The following is a 26453-nucleotide window of genomic DNA, read 5'->3' on the forward strand; positions in this document are numbered from 1 at the left end:
CTGTAAAATTCTTTTAAAACTATTACTCGAAAGGATACTCTAAATGTGTCATTTGACGCAGAAATTTATTGACTTAAACATATTTGATAAAACTCTTATGTCTATCTATCTGTAGACTGCAGAGCAGTAACTGAGATTATATTCAAATGACTGACCTTATAGTAATGTTTGACCTACACGTTCTTTCTCTAAAATTTTACACAGATAAAATCTTATCTACATGTTCTTAGTACACCAAACTTTCTAATTTGATGGTAATTAATCCTTATTTTGCCAACTTGTAGTTTTGAGAGTACAAACAATTTTCAGACTAAGGGGTGCGGTCCAAGTTCAAAACATCTATCCTTGTAATAGTTGTATACACCAAAAACAGACTCATTGTTAGGGATTTTAGTCACAATTATTTGGTCACTTTATATTCTGATGCCATGAAGATTTGCTGGGGCATGAAGACATTTCCCATGTTATAAACCTCAGAATTAGGATGAAAACCCATGTTTTGGGATTTCTTTCATGAAAAGGTGGGTCAAACCCATTTAGCATACTTTTCTATGGGAGTAACCCCACCAACGGTGGTATGTGTTCCTGCTGGGTGACTCAAGAATAGACATGATAGATACATCCTCTCGTCAGTGCAGTAAGGTCGTATCTGATATGCAATTTTATAGGCAGACGCAACCATACTGTACTGATGCCACGACTTGTATACAGAGTGACTGGGAAAACCTTGATAGTTCTAATATGTGATGTATGTCGTAATATCGAGTGTGCAAGTTATAACCCTGTTATGTATAGGTCCCAAACCTAGATGGAATGCTGTTACTGTAAGTAGAATTCTCGATGCCTGAAATAGAATATTACTGCCTAGGTGCATCATAAAAATATTAAAAATTAAATTTCCTAGTCAACACCATAATTTCCACTCTACGTGCTTCACATGCATTTATTTACTATGGGCGCACATGAGATTCTTGTTCTATTTTGACCCTCTACCATAAGGTAAAAAGCTATTGCAGATACCAAGAATTATTTTGCCTTTGTATGCGGATATACAAAAATGTATGTGTATAAAAATTGATGGGCGCAATTCCAAGCACAAACATTTTTAAAAAAAAGGATAATTGTATGAATTCAATAAGGCAAACTCAATAGAAACTATAAGGGCTATATCTACATGTATATAGTCAGAAGGAGTTTGATATTCACAAAAATATTAAAATCAGTGTGTAATGAATTCATACATGTATGCCAACTCCTAAATAAATCAACATAAAACACAACAAGTGCATATTATATTTATTTAATTCTAAATCTATTAACAGATTGTTACTTTAAATTGTCAATACAAAATTACATCATTAATCCATCTTATAATGTCTGTGCATCAATCAATTAATCAATTTTTCTATGGCATTATCTGCTGTCTGCAGATAAGATAATGGATTTCAATGAGTGGATTGAATTCTGTCGCAGGCCTGGGAAGACGACTGAAGAAGTAAAGAACGTTTATGACAAGTGGAGTTCACAGTATGATGAGGTAAAGTTGTCAAGTATTGGTATTAACATAAATAATGAAAACAATACTATGTCTGTGTGTGATTATTTATTCAAACAATGTTTCTCAAGTCTAGTTCCAATATGATACGATCGTGAGTTACAATTAATACGATCATCTCCACTCACCTCATACTGGTAGTCTAGTTCCAATATGATATGAGTTATGATTACTACGATCATCTCCAGTCACTACATCTAGTCAAAGTCGTTACTCTAGCACAGAAATCTGTGCTACCCCCAACAACATTCATATAAAGGTAATGACATTGCATACCCACATGATTTTAGTTTCAGTCTGGATGTGGGAGTTCAGTTGGACTATCCTGCAATAGTCAAAACACTTTTAAATTACTAATTGAATATTAATGAGCAATTGTCTGAGAGAAGTAATTTAAAACCAATTACAACTGCCAGTTGTGACAGATTACTACTGACTAGTGGTAATCAAGTCTTGAGATACTAAACACTGGAAACTTACATATAAAATTATAACAAAGTTCTAAGCTACTGATATCAGATATCAGAATCACTTTGTACATCCTTAAAGTGCAAACATGTTCATGTGCTGTACGTATTAATAATTTCATCACATATGAGAATACATATAAAAGTTACTACAGAAGAAACTGTGTTTGTACGAGTACATTGAACGATTTACAGTTATAGCTACTATTACCAATTGAAACAGTTTAGTAGAAAACTGGATAAAACAATGTCAAATGATGTGGAACAGAATTTGTGATGATACGCCTACTTTTAGAGTTCAACATGGAAGGTATATTATTACCAGATCTGACTGTGGAGTCATGATTGGTGAATGATTAGAGTGGCCATCTAGGAATCTGCATATTGCATGTTTGCAGTGTTGCAGCCAGCCTTTTGAAAGAGTGGGACATAGTGTCCCGAGACTTTCATTTTTCTGGGTCATTATTAATTTTTTTGAGACATTATGAAAAAAACGCCAATGGCGTTGTAGCACAACTGTGCAGTTTTTAAAAAGATATTTACCCACATGCTAATCCATGCTAGATATTTGATGAATGATTATGCAGTTGCCTAGTATCTAACCCTGTTGTTATCTATGCAATATATGCGATCACTTGGCTGTTGCTATAGGCGTGGTCATGTTGCTAAACATATTTGCGTACAATTTTAGTGTGGGTCATCTTTGACCCGTCACCACCAATGATGAGAGTGTTCATTAAATGTTTATGGATGATTCCATTTTAATATGGATATCTGCCATTAGATCAACTGACCAAAGATTGTTTATGGCTGTTATGCTGAACACTTTAATACTCTGATCTCACCCAATCAGATCATGCCATTGCCTCCAAAAAATATATATGTACTGAATTTCACTTGAATTGATCCACTGAGAAAATGATGACAGACAGACAGACAGAAGGACAGACAGACAGACACACACACACTCACACAGGAGCAAACAATATAACCACAAACCAATATAAATGGAGGTAAAAATGGGCCAACTCTGTTAATCTTCCTCAGGCACCTGTTTCTCTAGAAGTTAGTGGCTTGTAGTAGATTACTTCAATGCTTTCTTCACATTTACCATCACACTTACACAACTCTATTTCATGACTTAATTTTAGCCTTCTCTTCTAGCTTCATCACACAATATATGACTATAATGGTCCAAAGTATATGGCTATTGGACTTTCAAAAGTTTTACCTAATAGAGATTCAAGAATTTTAGACTGTGGGGCAGGTACTGGTCTTGTTGGAGAAGAGGTAAATGACATTTAACAGTTATTTTGTACATTGCTTCGTTCTATATGTACCATCCAATATATCAATGATGTATTACAAAGGAAATACATATTGATAAATATCTAATATTATATTATAGCATTACCAATTCCAGTGAATTTTGTGATGTCATCGCTGTACATTATTACTGATAATGTACTCCGTTATTGGGCATCGCGGCCCCGGAACGAGCATAACAATACAAGCTTATGTCCGTAAGGCAATAAAGGTGTGGGTATTTAAGAACAGGGAAATTATGGGGTAAACACCATAACATTTTTTTTTAAAAGATTCAAATTAAAATGAAATAAATTTGTGTTCACAGCAGTTCATTGAAGTGTATATGTGTATGTATGTGTACGTACGTGTGTCGCTATGATTAGTATTCAGCTTCCGGGCCGAATATGGCAGACGATGTTCAGCGCTGTGTATATTATACGTTGTTTTGCGTTTCTCGGTCTACAAATTCACTGGAATTGGCAAAACTATAAAATAATAACAATAATGTATGTCCTCCCAGTCCATAATGGACTCAAGCAAACTTTGCACTCCATAATGGGCTCGGCTGTCGCCTCGCCCATTATGTCGTTCAAAGTTTGCTTTCGTCCATTATGGGCTGGGAGGGCGTACATTATTGTTTAAACATATTAAAGGTTATGATAATCTATTGAAACATTTGCACATGTAATATTAATGGATCAACTGCAGAGCTTAATTAGCCTTAGGGAGTGACCAGTTTTTAGGGTGTGGGGCAAAATCAGAGGGGGGGGTCACATCAATTTAGGACATAAAGAAGGGGGGTCATCAAGTGATAAAGGGGGGTCACCCTGTTTTCAGCAACTAAACAAAATAATGAGCCACGCTCCTGCACTTCAATGTCCATACATTTATTAAACAAAAAATGTATGTGCATAAAATAAACCATAAACAAATAGCTATAAATATACATTCAAATATAACATCTCTTGATGCATCCAATACATACGGTATGGAGTCACAACACTATACTATGGCCACCTTTAAGCAACAGTTTTTTGTTAGAAATGACTACTCCATATTGCACGCCACGAGTTTCATTGTGTCATCTTGTGGTATAAAAACTTGCATGTGTGCAATACATGTTATAATAATAATACATGTTATACAAGTAACATGTTACGAGGTTACATGTGAAAGCCCCTTTTGTCTTATTGTTTTACGTCATAAACGACCAAGAATGAAATATACTTACAGTATTCTAAGGTGAACACAATAGGCAACACAACTTGGATTCTATAATTATATTATGTGAATGACTAATAAACAAAGTTATAAACACAGACTTGTTTGATGATGATCTAGTAAAGAGCTACTTACTGTAGTCAAGACTTCAATAGTACAGACAGTGCAAAGTTATGAGGAAACTTAGATTTTACAAATGTACATCTCCCCTGCAATATGTAAAATCTAGTATCCACATTGATTGACTGTATACTGTGAGTAAAATTTTGTTAGCAGATCATAATACAACATTTCCTTAGTATTAGAATGTATTTATTTTCAAGGCTATCATGTTGTCAGCAATATACTGGACAACATAGCCAGTAGTAAGTGAATTAAATTAGTACCGGTAATCTAGTTATGCAACGGCTGTCATGTAGAAAACTTTTTGATGACATTTTTTAATTTCTATTTTGAAATCAATGACATTTTAATTAACACATTTCATTATTCAAAATATTTTCAAAAACATTTTGGTTAAAAGTAGCACTTTGGTCAATGAAGGGAGGGGAGTTTTGAGTCAGTGCCATGATTACTGTGAACAATTATGAACAGGACAAACAAGCTTGCCTTGAGGAGTGCAAACTAGTCAATGCGTACACATATATGGAAAGGTGCAATTGTGTTAAGTCTATAGAAAACAATATATTGACTATATGATGAGAACATATCATTATATGATGCAAGTACATCATTATGTTTGACAGTTATTGACATGGGTTTACAAGTATATTAACTCCATTTATAATATAATATTGTACTTGATAATTAGCGGAATTAATCTGTGGTAATAGTTAACTCAATCTAAGAGATATCCTCAAACTTTTGGTTACTAAACCATGAATATTTTGTATGTCCATGAACAGACAATCATACTTCACATAGGGTTCCTATCTAAAGAGCTTTCTAGATGTGAAGCAACTAAAATACTGAAAATGTAACATGTAAAATTAACTATGCAGTGTGCGGTAGAAATTGCTTTGAGAATAGTGTCTTTTGCAAGAACAAAAAGAATGTTTCTTGTCAACAGATGGGGGGGGGGGGGGGGGTTCAATGTTTTTTTTATTTCTCGGGGGGGGGGGGGGGGGGGGTTGATTGTTTTGGGATGAATTGCAGGAGGGTCACTATTTTTAAGTACACCACAAACAAAAAGTCACCGGCCTACCCTTGGCCGTAAAAACTGATCGCTCCCTTAAATCATGAACATTCATGTGAAAAGTTTTTAGAGTATAAAATCAAGTTCCTTATTTGCAGTTGCTGCTTATGAGTAACTAAGACTTCATTCATTGAGTGTTCTGTCTGTCTGTATTAACAGCTGAGTTGCCTAGGATACAGCAATATTGATGCTGTGGATATGTCACAACCAAGTCTAGACCAAGCACAATTAAAAGGTGTATATAAAAAGTTGATATGTTCAAAACTGAGTGATGAACCAATAGAAGGAATCAACCAAGGTAAATCCTAAAGTTAACTATGGGTCACAAGAATGAGATGTTTTTGGGGTGTAGTAATGTTTGCTGTATATTTCAAAGATACCCATAGTATGCTACATACTGATGCATAACCATCATTTACAATTGACTTATTAAAGTCAGACATACCAGTAACTTATAAAAGGCACTTTTCTCTTCTTTGTCAATACATAATTCAACTTTTCATTCCTAAAATGACAAAAGTATGATTTTGCATAATTTGACATCTGGTGATAAACTTCCTCAAGCATTGGAAAATTGATGTAAACAGTCCTCCAGCATTCCACTAAAGGATTGTATTGTATCAATTTTATTTCTGTATGTTATTTTTTTTGTATGCTTTACTATGCTTGCAAAGGCATGTTATAATGCACTAAAAATTAAGATTGAATGATCCGACGACGTTTAATTTATGTATAAAAATGTTGAGGAAATCCCTATAATATTATTTATAACCTAACAGTTAGGCTGTAATTTGTTGTTGCTATACAAAAAATAAAATAATTAGTTTTATACATTATTTACAGATGAGTATGATGGTATTGTTTGTTCAGGAGCATTTATACCAGGACACCTTGATGACAGTTGTCTTATTGAGATGGTTAGAGTTGTCAAACCAGGTAAGTTGTTGTCAATCTGACAAGTATTGACTGATGTATAAGTGATACAGAATTCCAATATGATTTGCTGTGAATTTTCTTTGTCTTAAATATAAATGGAAAGTTATTTGATAGATTCTACATTTAATATTTATGACTACAGAGGAAAACTTTAAATATTGTCGAGCATTATACATTTTCATACTTCATGCATTTAGAGAATGGTAAATATTTGGTTTCCATATTTTAGTGATTCAGAAGTATACATTTCATGTTGTAAACCATGTACATATGGGAGAGTGATTCCTTGCAGTCTATCTGGAATGTCATCTGTAAGTACTATGCTGTGATGGGGCACCATTACACATCATATATAGAATGATACCACTCCAAGCACAAGTACAGACACGGATGACATAGTTATTGTCATTGAGTAATCTTTCTAATCTTAGTGGAAGTAATCTTAAAAGTAACCTTATTGGAATCTAATTTTTGAAGTGACTATGTAGCTTTTGTCAGAATCACTCAGATGTCATCAGTGTAATGATGTTATGAAGGAATCAGATGAAAGCTAAGTAGTCACTTCAAAAACTAGATTCAAATAAAGGTATCTCTACTATTAGTATTACTAGTATTATAAAATAGAGTCAAGTATCAAATTCTATCATTCAAATTTTCATTTCTGTCAGGTGGGGTTATATGCTGTGCTATATATGTAGGCAACATCCATGTACTGGAAGGACCAACATTTACAGCTTTATTAGAAGATAACACCATAGAAAAACTTCAACAGTATAAAATCAAACACTTTATTGCTGAAGATGATGGATATATTATTGCATACAGAGTGACAAAGAAGCAGTGAATTAAAAAAAAAAAAAGAATCAGTGAACTCGACAAGTAATATTATATTGAAATACAATCCCCAATCAAACCCTAGTTTCTTTTCTCCATAGTAATTACTATGTTATGTTTGTATTTGCTATGTTTTTGACATTATGACTCAAACTAAAAATAAGTTGTTATTTTTTTTCTTTATTGTGCTTTGCTCTTTCTACTGAGTGACCTATACATACTCCAACATTTCAGTCAATAAATGTATTATATTTAATAGCATCGCTGTTCTGAAACTTTTCAAGGTTGTACCTAATTTGCACGTTAAGAAAGACCCAGTCTTTTAGCAAATTCTCTATTGCTGTAACTTTCACTATGTATTAAATATGAGTATTTTCCCTTCTGAAATTCGTTTAATTGAGGTATCTTTCAGTCATGAAGTTAAATTAGCGTAAACAATAATCAGCTGGCTGACACCTACTAAGGTCACTCAATGTAAACAAATACTTTACATGTAAATTTTAGGAGCCGGTCCTTTCAAAAGTGGGCCAAAATGCTGAAATAAGCTTGTCAATCAAATATTTGAATGAGCAATATCAAGCAACAAATTATGCAAATTGTATGCAAATGAGGGGAGCATGGTATATCTTAACAATAGAATGTTACATGAATTCGAAATGACATGCAAGTAGCATCGTATAATACATTTTTTTGAAGAAAAATTATAAGAATTGGGTTAAAAGTGTGTCAAACTTTATTCAAAATGCATTAATTCCATGTTTCTTTTATCAATGTACATCATGGCAGAGTCAGTGAACATTTTTATCAATATACATCACAGCGGTGTCAGGGTGCAACAATACTTTTTGTCAGTAGTGTATGTACACAATTGTTTCATATTTGTAGGTTACATAAAGATATTGTCTTATCACAAAAAATCATTCCTTATGCAAATGACTCTGTAAGATTACAAGCCACGTAATTAAGCTTCATAAGACATCAACGCTTCATAATGTATATACCAAAATATGAATGAATTATGCAAATGACTCATTAAAATTAAAAGCTACACCAAAAACCACTGTAAGACACGTGTGCCTTGAAGTTATCATCAACAGTATACATGTACACATTTATGAAATTTGAAGCTTCCATTCCGAAGATATGGACTACATGTAATTACAATTGTACTGAAAATCATTATTTATGCAAATAGTTTATTTAATATTCAATGTATATTTATACCAAAATCTAATACCAATATGTTCTTGCTATTCCCATAGAATGATATATGCATTAAGGATTAAGTTTCATTATAAGCTTTTGTGATATATTCTGTCCACAGAGAAGAGATACACAGACAGAGGTATTGAGACAGACACAAACACACGTACACAGACATGCTGACACAAACAGACACTCATAGACAGACAGACACAGGCACAGACACATACACATAATACATTCACAACAATTGTCAAGTCTTAATTGGGAGAAATACTGGATGCGGTCTGTAATGGCTGTATATCTGATGCAAAGAAATCAACAACGCAGAGACCAAAACTGTCAGAAACATAACTACACATGGAAAAATAGTGCCAATGGCGTTGTAGCACAACTGTATTTGGTTGTTGCTACAGACTTGGTCTTGTTGTTAGAGATATTTCCATACATTTTTGGAATCTTTATTAACTTTGCCTACCCTTCCCACTTTTCATCATTTAGCTGTTGCTATGGGTGTGGTCCTGTTACTAGGCATATTTGCATACATTTTTTGGATCTTTAGTCACTTACCTACCCATCCCTGTTGTTATCTTTTTAATATTACATCATAATTTCACTGTTGCAAAGGGCATGGTCATGGTTGCTAGAGTCAATTGTGTCGAAATGTTTTCAACAATAACTGCAGAATAATACCTCCAGAAACATTCCCACCAAATTTCAACCCATTCACCATGCAGTTTCAAGATATAAGTTTTTGACCAAAATTGATATTTATACACCTAATTTGAATATCACTGATAGGATCATCACATTATGAATAATGTTAGTTTCTTATATAGCGCTTTCCCACTCCGTGCTCAAAGCGCTTTACAATTATTACCCCTGGCTCGGATCAGAATGGCACAACGGCCCTTTAGTCTTCCTCAACTCCCCAGGGAGCATACAATCCATTGCAGCCATTTAAGCGCATAGGATTAAAGCCTTCACATTGCAACCTACATCCTACCAGGTCCCCAGTTATACAGCTGGGTTGACTGAGGCACAGTCGTGGCTCAAATCTTGCCCAAGGACTTTAGCCACTCAGAAACAAACAGCAGGCAGCGATGGGGCTCGAACCTTCAACCTGTAGATTCCAAGCCGGTCACGCTAGCCATTCACCCATCATGACTCCACAATACAGCTTCATCTGCATATCCCCAGATGCATCCCCATTAAATTTCAGCTCAATCTGATAAGTAGTTTTAGAACTATATAATTTTGACAAAAAAGACACATTTTTCTAAATATAATTTGCATATTACTGATGGGATCATCATGTCAAGAACAATTCTTAATCTAACCGCACCTAAGAACGCTCCCACCATATTTCAGCCTAATCTGCTCAATAATTTTTGAATTACAGATTTTTGACACATTTTTAGCCCTAATTTGCATATTACTGATGAGGTCATCATGTTATGAACAATTCATAATACAAACTTCCCTAAGAAGGCTCCTACCAAATTTCAGCTTAATCTGTGCTGTGGTTTTGGAATTATTCATTTTTGACCAAAAAGACACTATTTCTTACCCAATTTGCATGTCATTAATGGTATAATCATGTCATGAACAATTATTAATCTAAACACCTTTAAGAACATATCAACAATATTTCAGATCAATCAGCTGAACGGTTTTGGAGTTTAAGTTTTTTGACCAAAAATCACGTTTTTTTACCCAATTCACACATCGGTGGAAAGATCATTTGAACAATTTCCCAACTAGACACCCAAGGTAATATATACCCACCAAATATCATGGTAATTGGTCAAGTGGTTTTTGACTATAACTTGTTTACACACACACACACACACAGACAGACAGACAGACAGACAGACGGACACTTTGCCACACCTATAAAGCACTACTGAACCTTATCTACCTAATAAGAACCACCCAGGTGTTTTTTTGTTAGGCCTTTTACAGAAGGTAAAATCAAAATGTGTCAAAGTTCAACTTATAAGCATTGACATGGTAGTTCGTACTAAATGACCTGGTCATAGTACACGCCCCTTTAAGTCTCAGACTTCAGATAAACTATATGTGACCATTGTTCCGTCATGTTATATACTTTGACAGTTTGAACAGAAACTACCATACATATTTCACTCCAAGGAACATTGATTCAGCTGGTTCACAGCACATTTGTAATTTGGAGCAGTTCAGTGTTCTTAATATCCAGGTGGATAATGGACCAGAGTAAGTAATGCTTTCATTATTCATGTACTTTGGTGCAATCATTCACACACGGTAAATTCTTTTAAAAACTATTACTTGATATGATACTCTAAATGTGTCATTTTACAATCTTCTATGTCTATCTATCTGCAAACCTAGATTATATTCAAACAACTGACCTACAATTTCTTTCACTACAATTTTACACAGTAAAATCTGATCTACTCTATAGTAGCAAACTAACATCAAACTTACTAATTTGATGGTACGTAATCCTGTATGTGTATAAAAATTGACGGACGCAATTCTCAGCAGAAACATTTTTTTAAAAGGATAATTGTATGAAGTCAATAAACGAACTCAATAGAAACTATAAGGGCTATATCTACATGTATAGTCAGAAGGAGTATGATATTCACAAAAATATTAAAATCAGTGTGTAATGAATTCATACATAGATAATGCCAACTCCTAAATAAATCAACATAAAACACAACAAGTGCATATTATATTAATTCTAAATCTATTAACAGATTGTTACTTTAAATTCTCAATACAAAATTACATCATTAATCCATCTTATAATGTCTATACATCCATCAATAACAGATTTTATGTCTCACAGCAGATCTCGCGAGTTATGCAAATATGTCGCGCATTGTTGTCAAACAGATAATTGTGGTCAAGCTTTTGGCGTGGCCATGTGCGATGATGTTGAGAAAAAGAGTGTTAAGCAATTGACACTTTCACCTTCACCACCCTCACATGTGGTTGCCATGAATGCAATGGCTCACACAAGATCTCGTGAGATCTGCTACGAGACAAAAAAAAAGCTTACTAATCAATTTTTCTATGGCATTATCTTCTGTGTGCAGATAAGATAATGGATTTGAATGAGTGGATTGAATTCTGTCGCAGACCTGGGAAGACGACTGAAGAAGTACAGAACTTTTATGACAAGTGGAGTTCACAGTATGATGAGGTAAAGTTGTAGAGTATTGGTATTAACATAAATAATGAAAACAATACTATGTCTGTGTGTGATTATTTATTCAAACAGTGTTTCTCTGATGTCCTAGGCTAGTTCCAAAACTATAAGAGTTCCGATTACTACGATCATCTCCACTCACTACATCTAGTCAAAATTGTTACTCTACACAGAAATCTGTGCTACTTCCAACAGTGTTCATATATAAATGTGATGTTATCGTGTCCTCACATGACTCTAGTTTCAGACTGGAGGTGAGAATTCGATTAGACTATTCCGCAATAGTCAAACTAGTTTTACTAATACTAACTTACTACTAACTGAATATTAATGAGCAATTGTCTGAAGGAAGTAAACCCATTCCAACTGTCTGTCAATTTGTATTACTACTGGCGTGCGTTGTTTACCCTTCACACAGCATGGTGTTTAGCAAGATTAATGGTAAAATGTTTGACTTTGACTAGACGTCAAATACTTTGTTGACAAAGATGATGGATATATCATTGTCTACAGAGTGATAAAGAAGCAGTGAATACAACAACTTTATTTTATTGTTATAGTGAAATACAATGAATCCCTAATGTCAGTTTCTTTCTGCTTGGTAATTACTATATTATGTATGTCTTTTGCTATACTTTTGACAGTATAACTCAAACTAAAAACAAATTATTTGTTTTCTTTCTTGGGCTTTGCTCTTTCTACTGAGAGACCTATTTGTATTCCAACTATTTAGTCAATATTCATCATTTATCCCTAGAATACATTTTTGTAGGGGGGGGGGGGGGGGGGTCGGACGTCGAACATCACCACAACATCATTTAACCTTCCCTTTTGAAAGAATCAGTCTCACCTTTGTTCCCCATTAATCAGGAATCTGACCAATTGTTACTATAGTAACACTTACCTCAAGTAAGAAATGTTTGGATCTGACTTCTTTACCGAATGGACAATTTTTTCCTTCTGAGTATTCCTCAAAGTTTGGTAATTCAATTGGAATCAATGGAGGTTTGTAGTCTTTCTGATAAGGAATAAATTATATATTGTACATATGGCATAAATAATAATATGTTTATTGCTTTACATTTGGTATGTGGCATTTGTAAGAAATGTACAAATAAATCAAAGTCAAAGTCATATATTCATTAGTTCAAATAAATACTAGTATTACATTATTTCACTTGTAAGCGTCTCTCTTTGTTTAGTAAACGCATTGTATACAAATTTACATAATGATGTCAGAAGTTCAGGTTTTTTTCTCATCAGTCTTATGAACTTATTAGAATTTGGTTATGAATTCTATTGGCATGTATTTTTTCCTCTCATCGCCGTAGAAGGAACATACTAAAAGAAAGTGATATTCATCTTCTACATCACCACAGTCACAAATTTTACAAATTCTATTCCAAGGGTCAATGTTATGTCGCTAGCTTCCTTCTTCAATTGCCAATGGCAAAGCAGAACAACGAAATTTGGCAAAAGAGCAGATAAATTTACTGTTGCAACTTAAAAATAAATCACAATTTTCTGGTTTGAGTAGACTTTTGAATGAATGTGTATGTACATATAGTATTTTTTTGGTTTATGTGATAGATTCGTTTGCCACTGTTGATGATATCAGATAATCAAGATAAAAGCTCACTGACAAATACATCCTGGACAGTGTTCGATCTAGGCCGCGCCATTGTGCAATTTGAGCTACAAAAATCCGAATGGCCACTATTTCTAAAGTCTGTGCGCCTTTTCGGGCGCAACAATTTGGCGTCCCAATACGCAATATGTATACAACATTGACAGGTCACAAGGATGATCCTTAAGTTCTACTTTTTGGGACACCCATACGTATATGTATACACCCATCCGTATATGTATACACCCATATGTATATATACACACCCATATGTATATACACCCATACGTATATGTATACACCCATATGTATATATACACACCCATATGTATATGTATACACCCATACGTATATGTATACACCCATACATGTATGTATACACCCATATGTATATGTGTACACCGATATGTATATGTGTACACCGATATGTACAATATATGTATACACCCATATGTATATGTATACACCCATATGTATATGTATACACCAATATGTATATGTACACACCCATACGTATATGTATACACCCATATGTATATGTATACAACCATACATATATGTACACACCCATATATATATATGTATACACCCATATGTATATGTATACACCCATACGTATATGTATACACCCATACGTATATGCACACACACACACACACACACACACGGTCTGTAATCCTTAACATATATTCCAGCAGGCATTTTGGACCAAATGTTTTTGTGTTACAATAAAAATTATTTTGACTTTACATTCCATCTAGAATTAAAGGAAAGTGATCTTCAATTAAAACAATCCATTCCAGTTACCCTTTATGAAAAGTTTGAATTCTCAACAAAATATCTTTTGAACTGTATTATCTTTACATTTCATCTCAGTCGAAAAGAAAACAAACTTTATTTGTTTATCTTACCTCTGGTTTTTCAATGAGTTCTTGAACATTGGATGAATGAAATGAACCAAAGTCACGTTTAACATTGCTACCTGGTAAAATAAAGGATATCAGATAAGAACTAAATTATACATATTATACCTTAGCATACAATTAAGGAGTACTAATGATTCTTGTATAATTATGGACACTAGCTAAACTGTTGAATATAAAAAGATGTGCAATAATAAAGTTTATACAGTTCGAGAATTTCTATAAAAATTGCATTTTAAAGTGGCCAGATGGGTGTGAAATGAGTAATGATTGCAATTATTCAATCAAAGAAATTTAGAAAAATGAAACAACATTATTAGCCAACAGAGTAAGTCCATATTTGCAACTCAATAAATTGCAAACACTTTATTCCATCAGTTCGACTTATAAGGTATGTAGTATGTGCAGGAAGTGATTTGAAAACAAAAAGATGGACAAAAGTATTAAAATGTCACATCCAGTCTGTCATAGGTGACCTATGACCTATTATAGAAGTATCAGCGCGACTTCCGTAAAATCCAATATTGCAAGCAGGAATGGATCGCATACGATGTCTCACTAAATCTAGCCTCTAGTAACATATACCATGGAAGTATATGTTACTATGTTATACTTCCAAGCATATACAGATACAGTTACAGATACAGACAGCAGTCAGCGCAGTACCTCCTCAGCAGGTAACCATTGCAGTTGAATGAAATTGAAAGGGACCATATTTGCGTCAAAATTGTTGTTGCTCTGTTTAGTACACACCTGTAGCCATTATAAAGAATTTATGTCTTCGGTCTTATGCACAAAATCACCAATTGCACTGTACAACTTCGTCCAACTTCATATGCTGTTGCTGCCAGACACAGCTGACATGTCGACAACGGACAGCTGACTCAATCAAGGGCTGAGCTGACGACGAATGAATGAAGCGTGTGGTTATAGCGCCCTCACACCGTTTACTTACTTTTACTTTTGTCTTTATAACGCCACTGCTCGAACCTACCCAGGGCCAGGGTAATATAATGATTAATTATAACCTCCTAAGCAACCGCCAAATGCAGATATATATTTCAAAGGTAAGTACATTGTTGGTTAGGCCTATATAAAACGGGAAAAATATAGATAAATAGCCTTGACCCCTCTCTCGCCTCATATACTACCTACACTGGAAATGATGGACATGCCGACTTTATTATTACATTGTATAAGTTAATGTAAAAACAGCTGTGGGTTTACTAACATCAGAAAGCCTTTTTCTATACTCGCGTTAATTAGGACGTCTGTGAGAATGCATTCTAGGTGCAATAAGAAAAATATATATAAGTTTAAGTTACAAATAACCAGGGATGTAAGTAATTTTACATATAATATTAGTAGCACCCAGGTAAAATTTGAAAAGTAAAGCGGTCTTACCTACAATTTGAAGGAATTTGCTTCGGCAAAATAAAATAAAACATGCGTGTTTCCGATAAACAGACAGAAATTAGTTCGATTCGTCGACCCTAAACATTTTTTTAAACATTTAAAACAAAGAGAAAAGAAATTCTAAACTTGACCTTCATGCACTTCTGTTTTCTTTCCCCAGTGATGTCTGTACATATTTCATCAAAGTATACATGGGTATCACAATAACGATAACTGCCATTATTAACATAAGTTTCATAACGCAATGGCTAAAATGCTAAATTACTAGTTTGTGTACGTGGTAGAGGTGCGCAAATGTCTACGATGCCTTGGACTTCAGTGTTTGGGTATTCCCCGAACTTTTCGTCAACTGCGGAATCACCCTGCCTCGTTTTGAGTCCAATGGTAAAGATGGCCGCCGACGATTCTTTCTCCTTCGCCGACGTGGATGTCGTTGGTTTCGATTTAGATCACACAATATGCAAGTACAAGCTAAATGAAGTTTTCCCAGTAAGTAGTAACATTTAGTGTATCATCTAATGCAGTATTGTAACAATCGGTTGCCGATTTCTAAGTTTTGATAATGAAAACTGGATGGTTGTGCGGTTGCCGGTTGTAGATTAGATTGTTCACGTGCTTACCAGTCATAACGTCCCCGGGTCAAAACGTCCCCGGGTCAAAACGTCCCCGGGTATGACCAAAACGTCCCCGGGTCAAAACGTCCCCGGGTCAGAACGTCCCCGGGTCAAAAACGTCCCCGGGTCAAAACGTCCTCGGGTATGACCAAAATTTAACCAAGAGACTTGACTGTGTAACAGTTTCCGTTCCTTCCCTAAAACACGGTCAAGTATCGATGCCCATATTCCGAACCATTTTCTGTTCGTGATTTACATGCTCATTTTCATAAAAATTGGAGGGCGTTCACCCACGTAGACATGAATATTTATACATATCCATTCATTGCCAAGTAATTTAGATTGTAAAAGTCTTGCGTGTCAATAGCAAATATATGTATATATTTGCTATTGACGCGCGCGTGTCAATAGACACTCCATTTTTTTTAATGAAATAGAAAATACGAAGAGTCCCTCTGCTTAGTCTGGAATCCCGAATGAACTCCATACATCTACGTAACGTCGGGATTCCACCTGAGGTGGGTACGCAGTCACATTACTGTATTGTGATGTAAGAAATAGTAAGAAATAAGGATATAATGTAACACACACACACACACTCACACACAAAGTTGAAATAGTTTGGGTCGAGGAAAATGGAAAGACGGGGACGTTTTGACCTGGGGACGTTTTGACCCGGGGACGTTTTGACTTATGGAAACCGGGGACGTTTTGACCCGGGGACGTTTTGACTGGATACCGTTCACGTGCCGTGTGAACCTTTCCACGTGTCGATATGTTATGTATGAACTGTTATGTTACACGATATAGGACTGCGTACAAATGTATGCACACGTTATATACACTATAGGGAAAATACAGAGTGTCAGGTAACATCTAACCACCGAGATCGCGACTCATTCCATTTGTGTGTCTTTGACCCCGGTGCGCGTTTGGTAAGGGAGTTACTGATCGATCGGTGAGCCCTGCCATCCATCCATCCACCCAATGATAACATAAGGTAATACATACATGTAATTCCGTACTAGAGTAGAGTATAATGTCATATAAAAAAATTATAAGTAAAATGCAAGTGGTAGTAGTTGTTACAGTAGCCTGTTTACTGAGATACATCGTTAGCTCTCGCATCCTCCCAAAATCGAGAATACGCATGATGAGAATGGGAAGGCTATATAGTAGGACCAGCTAACAATATATCTCGACTGCATAGTAAAATAAACAGGCTAGGAGGGCCAGGAGGTATGACCAGTAGTCTTGATGCCAACTTTGGTACATCTTGGAGTAATGATACTGACAGTAATAATTACTCCAAGGGTACATGTATAAACCACAGTCTGTGTGAGTAACGATACTGTGTAGGAACTAGAGTGTATGACCAGCTAACGATGTATCTAAAACAGGCTAGTATTGTTGTAACAAAGGATTGGTACAACAAAAGTCAAGTCGTGTGTAGATTTTGGAACTGTACATCACAGACTAGTGGTAGTCACCCCCACCCCAACTTTCTTTGTTATAAATACTTATACACAGAATATTTAATTGCCAATGCATTGTTATGTTGATTCAATATATCACACAGTGTGCATGTAAATAAGTAACTATTTAATATTCATGATTTTTTCCTCTCAGCTTATCTACAATAGTTTGGCAAGTTATCTTGTAAATGAAAGAGGATATGATAAGTCACTACTGGAACCATTGGAAATTGATAAAGATTTCATGTGAGTTGTGTATTTGTTGTAACTCAGACCACTATAGAGAATCTCTATATTGGTCTGAAGTTACAACCAGCCTTCATAAAGTCTTAGCCTTCATGAAGGTAGACTGTAATATGATGGTAGTATCAAATCATTGTAGCAAAACATCTAAAAAAAAACAAAAAAACAAAAACAACATTTTATGGCCCATAGAAACTCAGAATTTGTGAGTGAATATCATTTTTTGTTTTAATGCCAAATATTTCCCATACATCCCTCCTATGATTTCATTATATTACATAAAGTGTAGTGTTCGTATCTGAATGGTGTGTGAGTGAGTGTGTGTGTGTGTGTGGGGGGGGGGGGGGCGCGAAGCTATTACAAGGTTGCCACTGATTGGAAAATATATACATATGAGCCATAAGCCTTCATGCATGTATTTTGGGAATACTTTTTTGTCCAATTCCTTCAATAGTTCTGCTAGACAATGATTTATTTTATTCCATATCTGAACTCGGCCTTTCAGTTTAAGTGAAATACATGAAGTTGCTCTTATTTTCCAAGAAGCCATAGGATAGAACTTTGGAGAAGCCTGGCCCAGATAGAAATTGGATTATGAGATAGTGACCAATGTGTTCCATCTTTTTCTTACATTAATTTTGTATTTTTTTGCGAGAATGAATGTTTTATTTTTTTACTACATCAGCACCAAAGGATTGGTATTTGACCCCAAAACAGGCGATTTCATAAAGTTCTCAGAAACTGGTTATATATTGAAAGCTAGTCACGGTAGTAGACTGTTGAGTGACGATGAGATACATGCAGAGTATGGTGAAGAGAGAAAACATCCATTGTTTGACGAACTAAAGAAGACACTCAATCAAACAGGTATGGTAGTCAACAATAGGTATCCATGGTAACTGTTGATTGCAAAACTTTAGAATGATAGTACAGTTGTAAAATTACAAATGTTTGATATAAAAGAAGGTCTTGGTTCCAGTATTACTGATTTAAATTCAGACTTAAATTAGAGGACCTTTTCAGGATTAGCTATGGAGTAGAAGTTCACCAAGGTTGTCCAGGATGACTAACAATCAGGTCATTTTAAGTAGATGATACAAGTTTTACTATTTTATAAAGATGGAAGTAAGATGACCAATAGAGGGTGCTGTATTATTAGAAATGTTGATTCAGTTGGCATCTATCAGACCACTAGAAGTCTGTAGAAGGTGTTATTTATCAGAAAGGTGTATTAGATCAGTGCTTAATTCTAACCACAAGAAGGTGTTATTTATCAGAAAGGTCAATTGAATCAGTGGTTATTTCTAATCACAAGAAGGCGTTGTTTATCAGAAAGGTCTATTAGATCAATTGTTATTTCTAACCACTAGAAGGTGTTATTTATCAGAAAGGTCTATTAGATCAGTGGTTATTTCTAACCACAAGAAGGTGTTGTTTATCAGAAAGGTCTATTGGATCAATGGTTATTTCTAATCACAAGAAGGCGTTGTTTATCAGAAAGGTCTATTAGATCAGTGGTTATTTCTAACCACTAGAAGGCGTTATTTATCAGAAAGGTCTATTGGATCAGTGGTTATTTCTAACCACAAGAAGGTGTTATTTATCAGAAAGGTCTATTAGATCAGTATAATGTTCAAAAGAAACATAGCAAATGAATTATCATATACTAAAAGGCTTATTTACTCTTGATTATATTGTTTCATAGATGACATAAGATATTTTGAGAATTATTTTGATATGCCTGGAGCTGTTTTACTTGCAAGAATTGTAGATCTAACGGACAAGAAGGTAAGATTGTCGGATAGTATACTTGACTGTGATTTCAGATTTATGACAGTTGGAGTAGAATGTATGTTTATACAACTGCTGACATCAGACCATTGAGACCGGAAAATGTTACAAACAAGGAAAGTAAACAACTGAATTGGATTAACGACACTTGACACAGCATGTTGGAAGTACAGAGACTTGTATTACATTTCATGGTGTGATAAGAACAGTTTTATGCCCTCTTTATGTGTGTATTTCATGAAATGCCAGGAGAACTGGAAATTTCTTTGTTAACGTGAATGATTGTGGTAAAGAGGCCATACAGCTGTTCTTATCAAATGATGGAATGTAATATAAGTCTCTGTACTTTCAATACATGCTGTGACAAGTGTTATTAATCCAAATCAGTTATTTACTTTCCCTGTTTCTAACAGGTTTGGTTCTCAATACTCTGATATCAACAGTTGTATTATATGTAAGATTTAAATGTATCAAACTTTGTACAACTCATACTACATATGTGACATCTTGTCTGAATATTTCCTTAGGAATTTTAGTCAACAAAGTAAAGAATCTGAGAGTGAAATATTTTAGTATTTATAGGCTATATTCTGTGATTCTGTTTCATCTAACATAGACATTGCCAAAAGATGAAGTTTAAATTAGTAAGATTTGACACATTTATTGAATACCAAGGTGTTCCTTGTATAAAGGCCCATAATTCAATCCCAGGTTCTAGCATTAGTGTTATCTTATTAGTGGAGCCATGGGATTGGATCATTCTTTTCTTCAGAACCATCTGTTTTTATAAGTCAGCCTCATAAGACTTTCTCACCCAAATTTTAATCCTCAGCAATTAGACTAGTAGTATTTCAGTGCTTTGATTGGATAGAGTTTCATGTCACATCCATTGATTGGTTCAACCCAGGTGCACATTGTTTTAATAACACAAACATTGAAGATTGGATAGATTTTCATGTCACATCCATTGATTGGTTCAACCCAGGTGCACATTGTTTTAATAACACAAGCATAAAGTACTTTGATTGAATTGAGTGTTATAGTCATGTTCATTGATTGGTCCAACCAAGATTAACAATACTTTATCATTAGCATCAAAGCACTATGATTGGATGTGGTTATTTGCTTATATTAATTAACAATCTAATAAGTACATAATATTTAATTTCTTAATCATAACACCCAGGAGGGCAAGAGGCCAAAGAAATACACTTTTCTACCTGAGATTTGGTCAAGTTATGGTCGCAGTTTCAACCGAGAAAACTTTGCAGGTAAATACAAATGCAACTTTTTGTGACTGATGTAATGCTTGAAAGAAAGGAGAAGTGTCTCATTTGTGTTTGATTCTATCATAAGATGTGATACATGTCTGAAATACTGCCAACACAGTAATTAGAACAAAGGGAAGGCTGATTTCATCTTAGCTGCATTTGTTTATCCTTTTAGGGGATCATTCAAGAGAAGCCATTTTTATTAATACTACATAATTTTTGCAATCTCGCTGAAATAAAGTTATAAAAATAAAAAAATAGGCAAATCTGACTCTAAAGAGTCCTGCTGTATAATGGAGCAAGGCATTCTGGGATATAAAACAGTATTATGGGCTTCTTTTCGTTCTTTCGTTCGTTCGTTCGTTCGTTCGTTCGAGAGACTTAATGCAAAAGAATAAGGATGTTATAAGTTTCACGCTTCCTTAGCAATCATCAGACAACAATATATATATATATATATATATATATATATATATATATATATATATATATATATATATATATATATATATATATATATATGTATATATTATATATATATATATTTCAAAATATATTATTGTATTATAGATAGACATGACAGACTGTAAGTACAGGTGAAATACAGGAGTTAAATTAGTTACAATTGTTTCTCTTTCAGCAAACAGAGGCCAATATTTCCCTCCAGTCAAAGAGTCACCAGAGAAATACTTCCATTTATGCAGTGAAGACCTAAAAATGTGGATAAAGAGATTAAAAGATGCTGGAAAACGTACATTTCTATGTACAACTTCCAACGTGGACTATGCAAGATTTCTATTGGAATTTATCATTGGGTAAGTATCATCAAAGGTAGAATACACACCTTGGAGACAATATCCATGACAATCAAAGTTCTTCAAATCCTACAAATTTTTGTCATATGAAAACGTGTTCCTCGTCCTGTTGAAATAAGACAAGAAATTTGGATGTCCACCATCTTGTTTCCATGGTAATCATCAACCTTTTATTTTTCCATAATGTAAACACTGTACAGTGTTTGTCAGCCATTTCTTACATGGGTTAATTTTATTAACATTTTGACCTCTGTTTTGAATAATCGCATGGTGACTTTGATTTTTTTTTTCTTGATTTTGAATATGTGAGAGATTCTTGAACATACTTGTAGTATTAGGAAAGCTTGAAATTTGATTTCCAAGGCATACACTTGTATTATCAGGAAAGCTTTGAAATTTGATTGCCAAGGCACATACTCTAAAATGTTAATATGGAAATGATTAAAATCTATCCTACTGGACTAATGCTGTTGTTTTGAGTGGCAACAGTTTCACACCCTATCCTGAACACTTCTCCTGGCTGACTAGTGATCTGATGATGGGTGTCGACACAGTTAAATTGTCATGTGATCATGAGATACGTGTAATGTTCACCACTCATGACAATAAAGCAAATCACTTTCAAGAAGAAAAGTTTTTTTGATACAATGTGAATTATTTTAATGGGTCATTTTAACACTTAGTTTCTCTGTGTGTGCTTTTATTGTCTTTACCTTTACAATTTCTTAACTTCAGTCTGCAAATGCGCTGAGATGCATGTGTAGCGCGTTTTCTTACAAGAAATAAATAATAATAATAATAAATAAGTTCCTTGATAATTGTGATCCTTAACTCACACCTGTCCTATGATCATTTTAACTGAATTTGCTTCTTTGTTATAGCTTTATTTAATTAATGGCATCTTTGTATTATAGATCAGATTGGCAGTCTTATTTTGATGTGTGTTGTATGTATGCCAGAAAACCTGGGTTCTTCACTCACTCACAAGACACAAGACCTTTCTATAACCTAGGTAAACCTACTCGCTAGTTCTTTAGCAATTCTAGGAAAAATGTGTTGTAAAAGTTTTATTTGACAGAATTTTTAACTCCTTCAGTAGCTAATGACTTCCATAACTAACACATCGCTATTACTGGGTAATGGGTGAGTATTTTCTAGTATCACCAAGACTGGCAAATATAGAGTGAGTGCAATACTAGTATATGTCTTCTTTTGTTTTAAAAAAAAAACGATAAAAAAAATAAAAAAAATAAAAATTAATGAATAAAAAAAAAAGTAGAAATGAAAAATAAAAAAATAAAAGAATTTTGAAGAAAAAAAATTAAAATTTAAAAAATATCAATTGTCCCACAGTCCTTTGCATCTTAGCGTGCTCAGTTTGGAACAATTGAATTAACAAGACTGAATGAAAGGAATGAAAATGTCTATTAAGTTCTATCAGCACATGCTTTGATTATCATAATGGTGTTCAGGGAATTCATCATCCAGTGATTTATTATGTCTAATAATTGCATTCTGACAATCTATTTTGTGTTCTCACAGATGTAGACAAGGAAACAGATATGGTGACAACATTACTGCCTGATAATATCTATTCTCAAGGAAATGCCCAAAGTTTACTGACGTTGTTGAAAAAGTTAACAGGCAAAGAGAAGCCAAAGGTAGGAACACAACACAATACATTGTATGCTATGGGAGTTGTGAAAAAAAAAAAAGATTATGTAGTTTGGACACGAGGAGTGCTGTTCAGAAGGAAGTGAATTAGGGGGCCACAGTGACAATATATAGTTGAGTTCTTACATTGATATTATGGTATCTGGCCTGTCACTTGAAATTTGTTGATTTGATTATACATTTGTAACAATACCATGTATCTCTTTCTGACTAGGACCCTAAATGTTTTGTTTCCTGGCTTTGGAATCATATTTTTTTTAGTTCCGAATTCAGAGCACAGATAATTTACCTAGTATATTTCGGTTAAACCTATCTAACTAGGTCGTGTATATTGGTGATAGTCTTCGTTCAGATGTTTTCCCAATGGCACCTCTAGATTGGAATGCTGTTCTTATCTTGGAAGAAATGGAAGCAGAGGGTCTTATATCCAATAGTCATAGTGACCAGCACAATAATGATTCTGGTGACACAGATGATCCAGCACCAAAGAGAAAAAAATATACAGTAAGTGGCTGTTTATTAGAATGTACCTCAGAAATAACGATCTGTAGCTTTTGCTGTTACTTTGTGCATGAAAACTCAAGCCCATTCTCAGTTAAAATCAAGAAAAAAAATCAGGGGTTACCATGCACATTTTCAAAGTAGAGGTCAAAATGTTATCGAAATGGACCAATTTTGATTCCAAGATGGCCGCCTGAATACTGTGTACACTGTATTGTATAATAAGAAGGTGAAAACAAGAGGGTGGACCACAAAATGTCTTTTACTATTTTAAAATGACCTGGAAGCTTCTTCTATAACAAAATTGGAGAGATTTTTTAGAATTTTTTTTTTAGCGAAATTTGTCCATGTCTTGCCTTAAGATAAGTATGGAATATGCTGTGTTTGATGAAATAAAGGGACAGACTGTATTCAACATATACATCAAACTTGTAGTTTTCTGACATAAGTTGTTGACATATATTGACCAGTTTGATATTGAAGCCACATTTGAAATCAATGGTTTGAGATGAGATGAGAAGTGAAGTGGGTCGATCCCTTTAGTAATTAACATTTCCCTAAAACAACTTTTGGAGTCTTTTCTATCCATACTTTGAATTTCTCTTTTTCCAATTGTCCATTGCACAGTTGACTGTGAGGGCGCTGTTCTTCCTGTCTGTGTGTCCCTGGGGGTATTACCTTTGATATGTTACTATTAGTGCATGAAGCACTGCTGTGTCCTGCACTGGAAATGATGGGGATCTTGGGATGGCTATCTTGGATACTTTATCAGACCCCCTAACTGTGTATGACAAAATCTAATCCAGTATTCTGTTCTGTTACAGCTACCTAATGAGCTTGAGGTAGAGTTCCTTTTATCAAGTCACTGGGGGTCCTTTTTCAGAACCCCTAGTAACACAAAAACAACACATAGTGACCAGATAAACCATAATGATGATGAGAAGTGTAATGGTATTGCTGCAATGAACACACTATGGGGTTACTTTATTAAAACATATAGCACTATAGCTGTACCTCATTTGGACTATATCACTGGTAAGTCATAATAGTTTACAGATAAAAATTCATTTAGATTTTAGTGCTTTCCATAAACATGTTCGGATTGCTCATAAAGGTTGGAACCTCAAATTATTACAATGTTTATTGATACACAATCAAGTTACGTTCTTTTCATGTTTTCGTTTTGGCAATTTTATTTTCACGTCAGTAATAGCGTAGTCATATTTATCAAAATGAGAAAGACTCCATCGTTAGTTTGAACTACGTATCTGACAAGCGAGTCCCAAAATTTGCATACACAAGACACTGATACTCTGTGTATGTCATGGATTCTAACTTACGAAGTCAAACGTTCCAAACAGTGCCCTCTAGTGGCCAAAAAGTTCAAACTTTGAACTTTGACCAAACTGGAATTGAACAATCCATTCTCAGGTGATTATATATTCGTGTGACATGGGAATGAAAATAATACTCAAGTAGTATAGATAAGAAAGGTAGACTGATAATTTGAAAACAAAAACTCTTCTGTTCTGAGTTCTGTATTGAGTTATTTATTTTTATTTTTTATATAGTATATCACTTGACTGACACGTGATGACAAGTTCTTTTCCATTTATTCCAGATCTCCCGTTGGATCATCAGTTTCCAACTTTCAGCGTGGAAAAAAATCGGTCTGGTTTCTACCCAGCACTACCCAAAGCTTTAGTGTAATTATAACACTTTTATCTTTGTAATGCGACACAGAGGCACAGGACTTTACACTCTAGTACAAAGACAGCATTCCTAATGAAGAGCGACCTCTAGTGGTGAATTTGATAAATGATGAAGATTGCTGAAATACAGTATACTAATATTATTAAGTCACGGTCGACACCACGCTCTACGCATCGATACCCACATGGTGGCCATATTTGATTTCTGATTAGTTGTTTGCAACAACTCGTAAAGATGGCAGTATGCATCCATGGTTCATTTTAGCAGGGATGATTTGTAAACCACAAACACATCAATAATATTTTACTCCTTTTCAAACGTTATTTATATTGTAGATGATCAGACAAAAGTAAAATGTACATGCTTATGTTGCTAATATCAAAATCCAATATGGACACTACTGATAGCAACTATAGAGAACAACAGCATGCTCACAAGCAACAAAGTTATAAAATTCCTGGCTTAC

The 26453-nt window shown here is 34.5% G+C and overlaps 2 protein-coding genes across 2 annotated transcripts in view; one reads left to right on the forward strand and one right to left on the reverse strand.

Annotated features, from left to right (window-relative positions):
• The window catches only part of LOC144432898 (uncharacterized), a 39363-nt gene extending 24021 nt beyond the window's left edge, over positions 1–15342 (reverse strand). The window contains exons 1-3 of the mRNA XM_078121201.1: positions 15228–15342; positions 14463–14533; positions 12829–12942 (exon numbers count right to left, since the gene is read on the reverse strand). Coding sequence (XP_077977327.1) covers positions 12829–12942; positions 14463–14533; positions 15228–15237 — 195 coding nt within the window. The 5' untranslated portion in view covers positions 15238–15342. The remainder of the gene's footprint in view (positions 1–12828; positions 12943–14462; positions 14534–15227) is intronic.
• A 938-nt stretch (positions 15343–16280) lies between these two features.
• LOC144433425 (5'-nucleotidase domain-containing protein 1-like) lies at positions 16281–26040 on the forward strand. The gene is made up of 11 exons (XM_078121741.1): positions 16281–16379; positions 18134–18225; positions 18908–19089; positions 19928–20010; positions 21200–21284; positions 21925–22099; positions 23014–23111; positions 23642–23760; positions 24095–24277; positions 25099–25309; positions 25896–26040. The coding sequence occupies exons 1-11, from the start codon at positions 16281–16283 to the stop codon at positions 25982–25984; spliced, it is 1416 nt and encodes a 471-aa protein (XP_077977867.1). The 3' UTR covers positions 25985–26040.
• The last annotated feature ends 413 nt before the right edge of the window (positions 26041–26453 follow it).

Source organism: Glandiceps talaboti, chromosome 3 (assembly GCF_964340395.1).
Source record: "Glandiceps talaboti chromosome 3, keGlaTala1.1, whole genome shotgun sequence".
NCBI classification, from domain to species: Eukaryota; Metazoa; Hemichordata; class Enteropneusta; family Spengelidae; genus Glandiceps; species Glandiceps talaboti.

What these genes read in the sequence shown, in the direction of transcription:
- LOC144433425 (XM_078121741.1), top strand. Translation starts at nt 16,281, where the DNA reads ATGGCCGCCGACGATTCTTTCTCCTTCGCCGACGTGGATGTCGTTGGT. An exon ending in CTATTGGAATTTATCATTGG is followed by an intron (nt 22,100 to 23,013) that starts GTAAGTATCATC and finishes TTTGTATTATAG; the next exon opens with ATCAGATTGGCAGTCTTATT. An exon ending in CAGGCAAAGAGAAGCCAAAG is followed by an intron (nt 23,761 to 24,094) that starts GTAGGAACACAA and finishes CTATCTAACTAG; the next exon opens with GTCGTGTATATTGGTGATAG.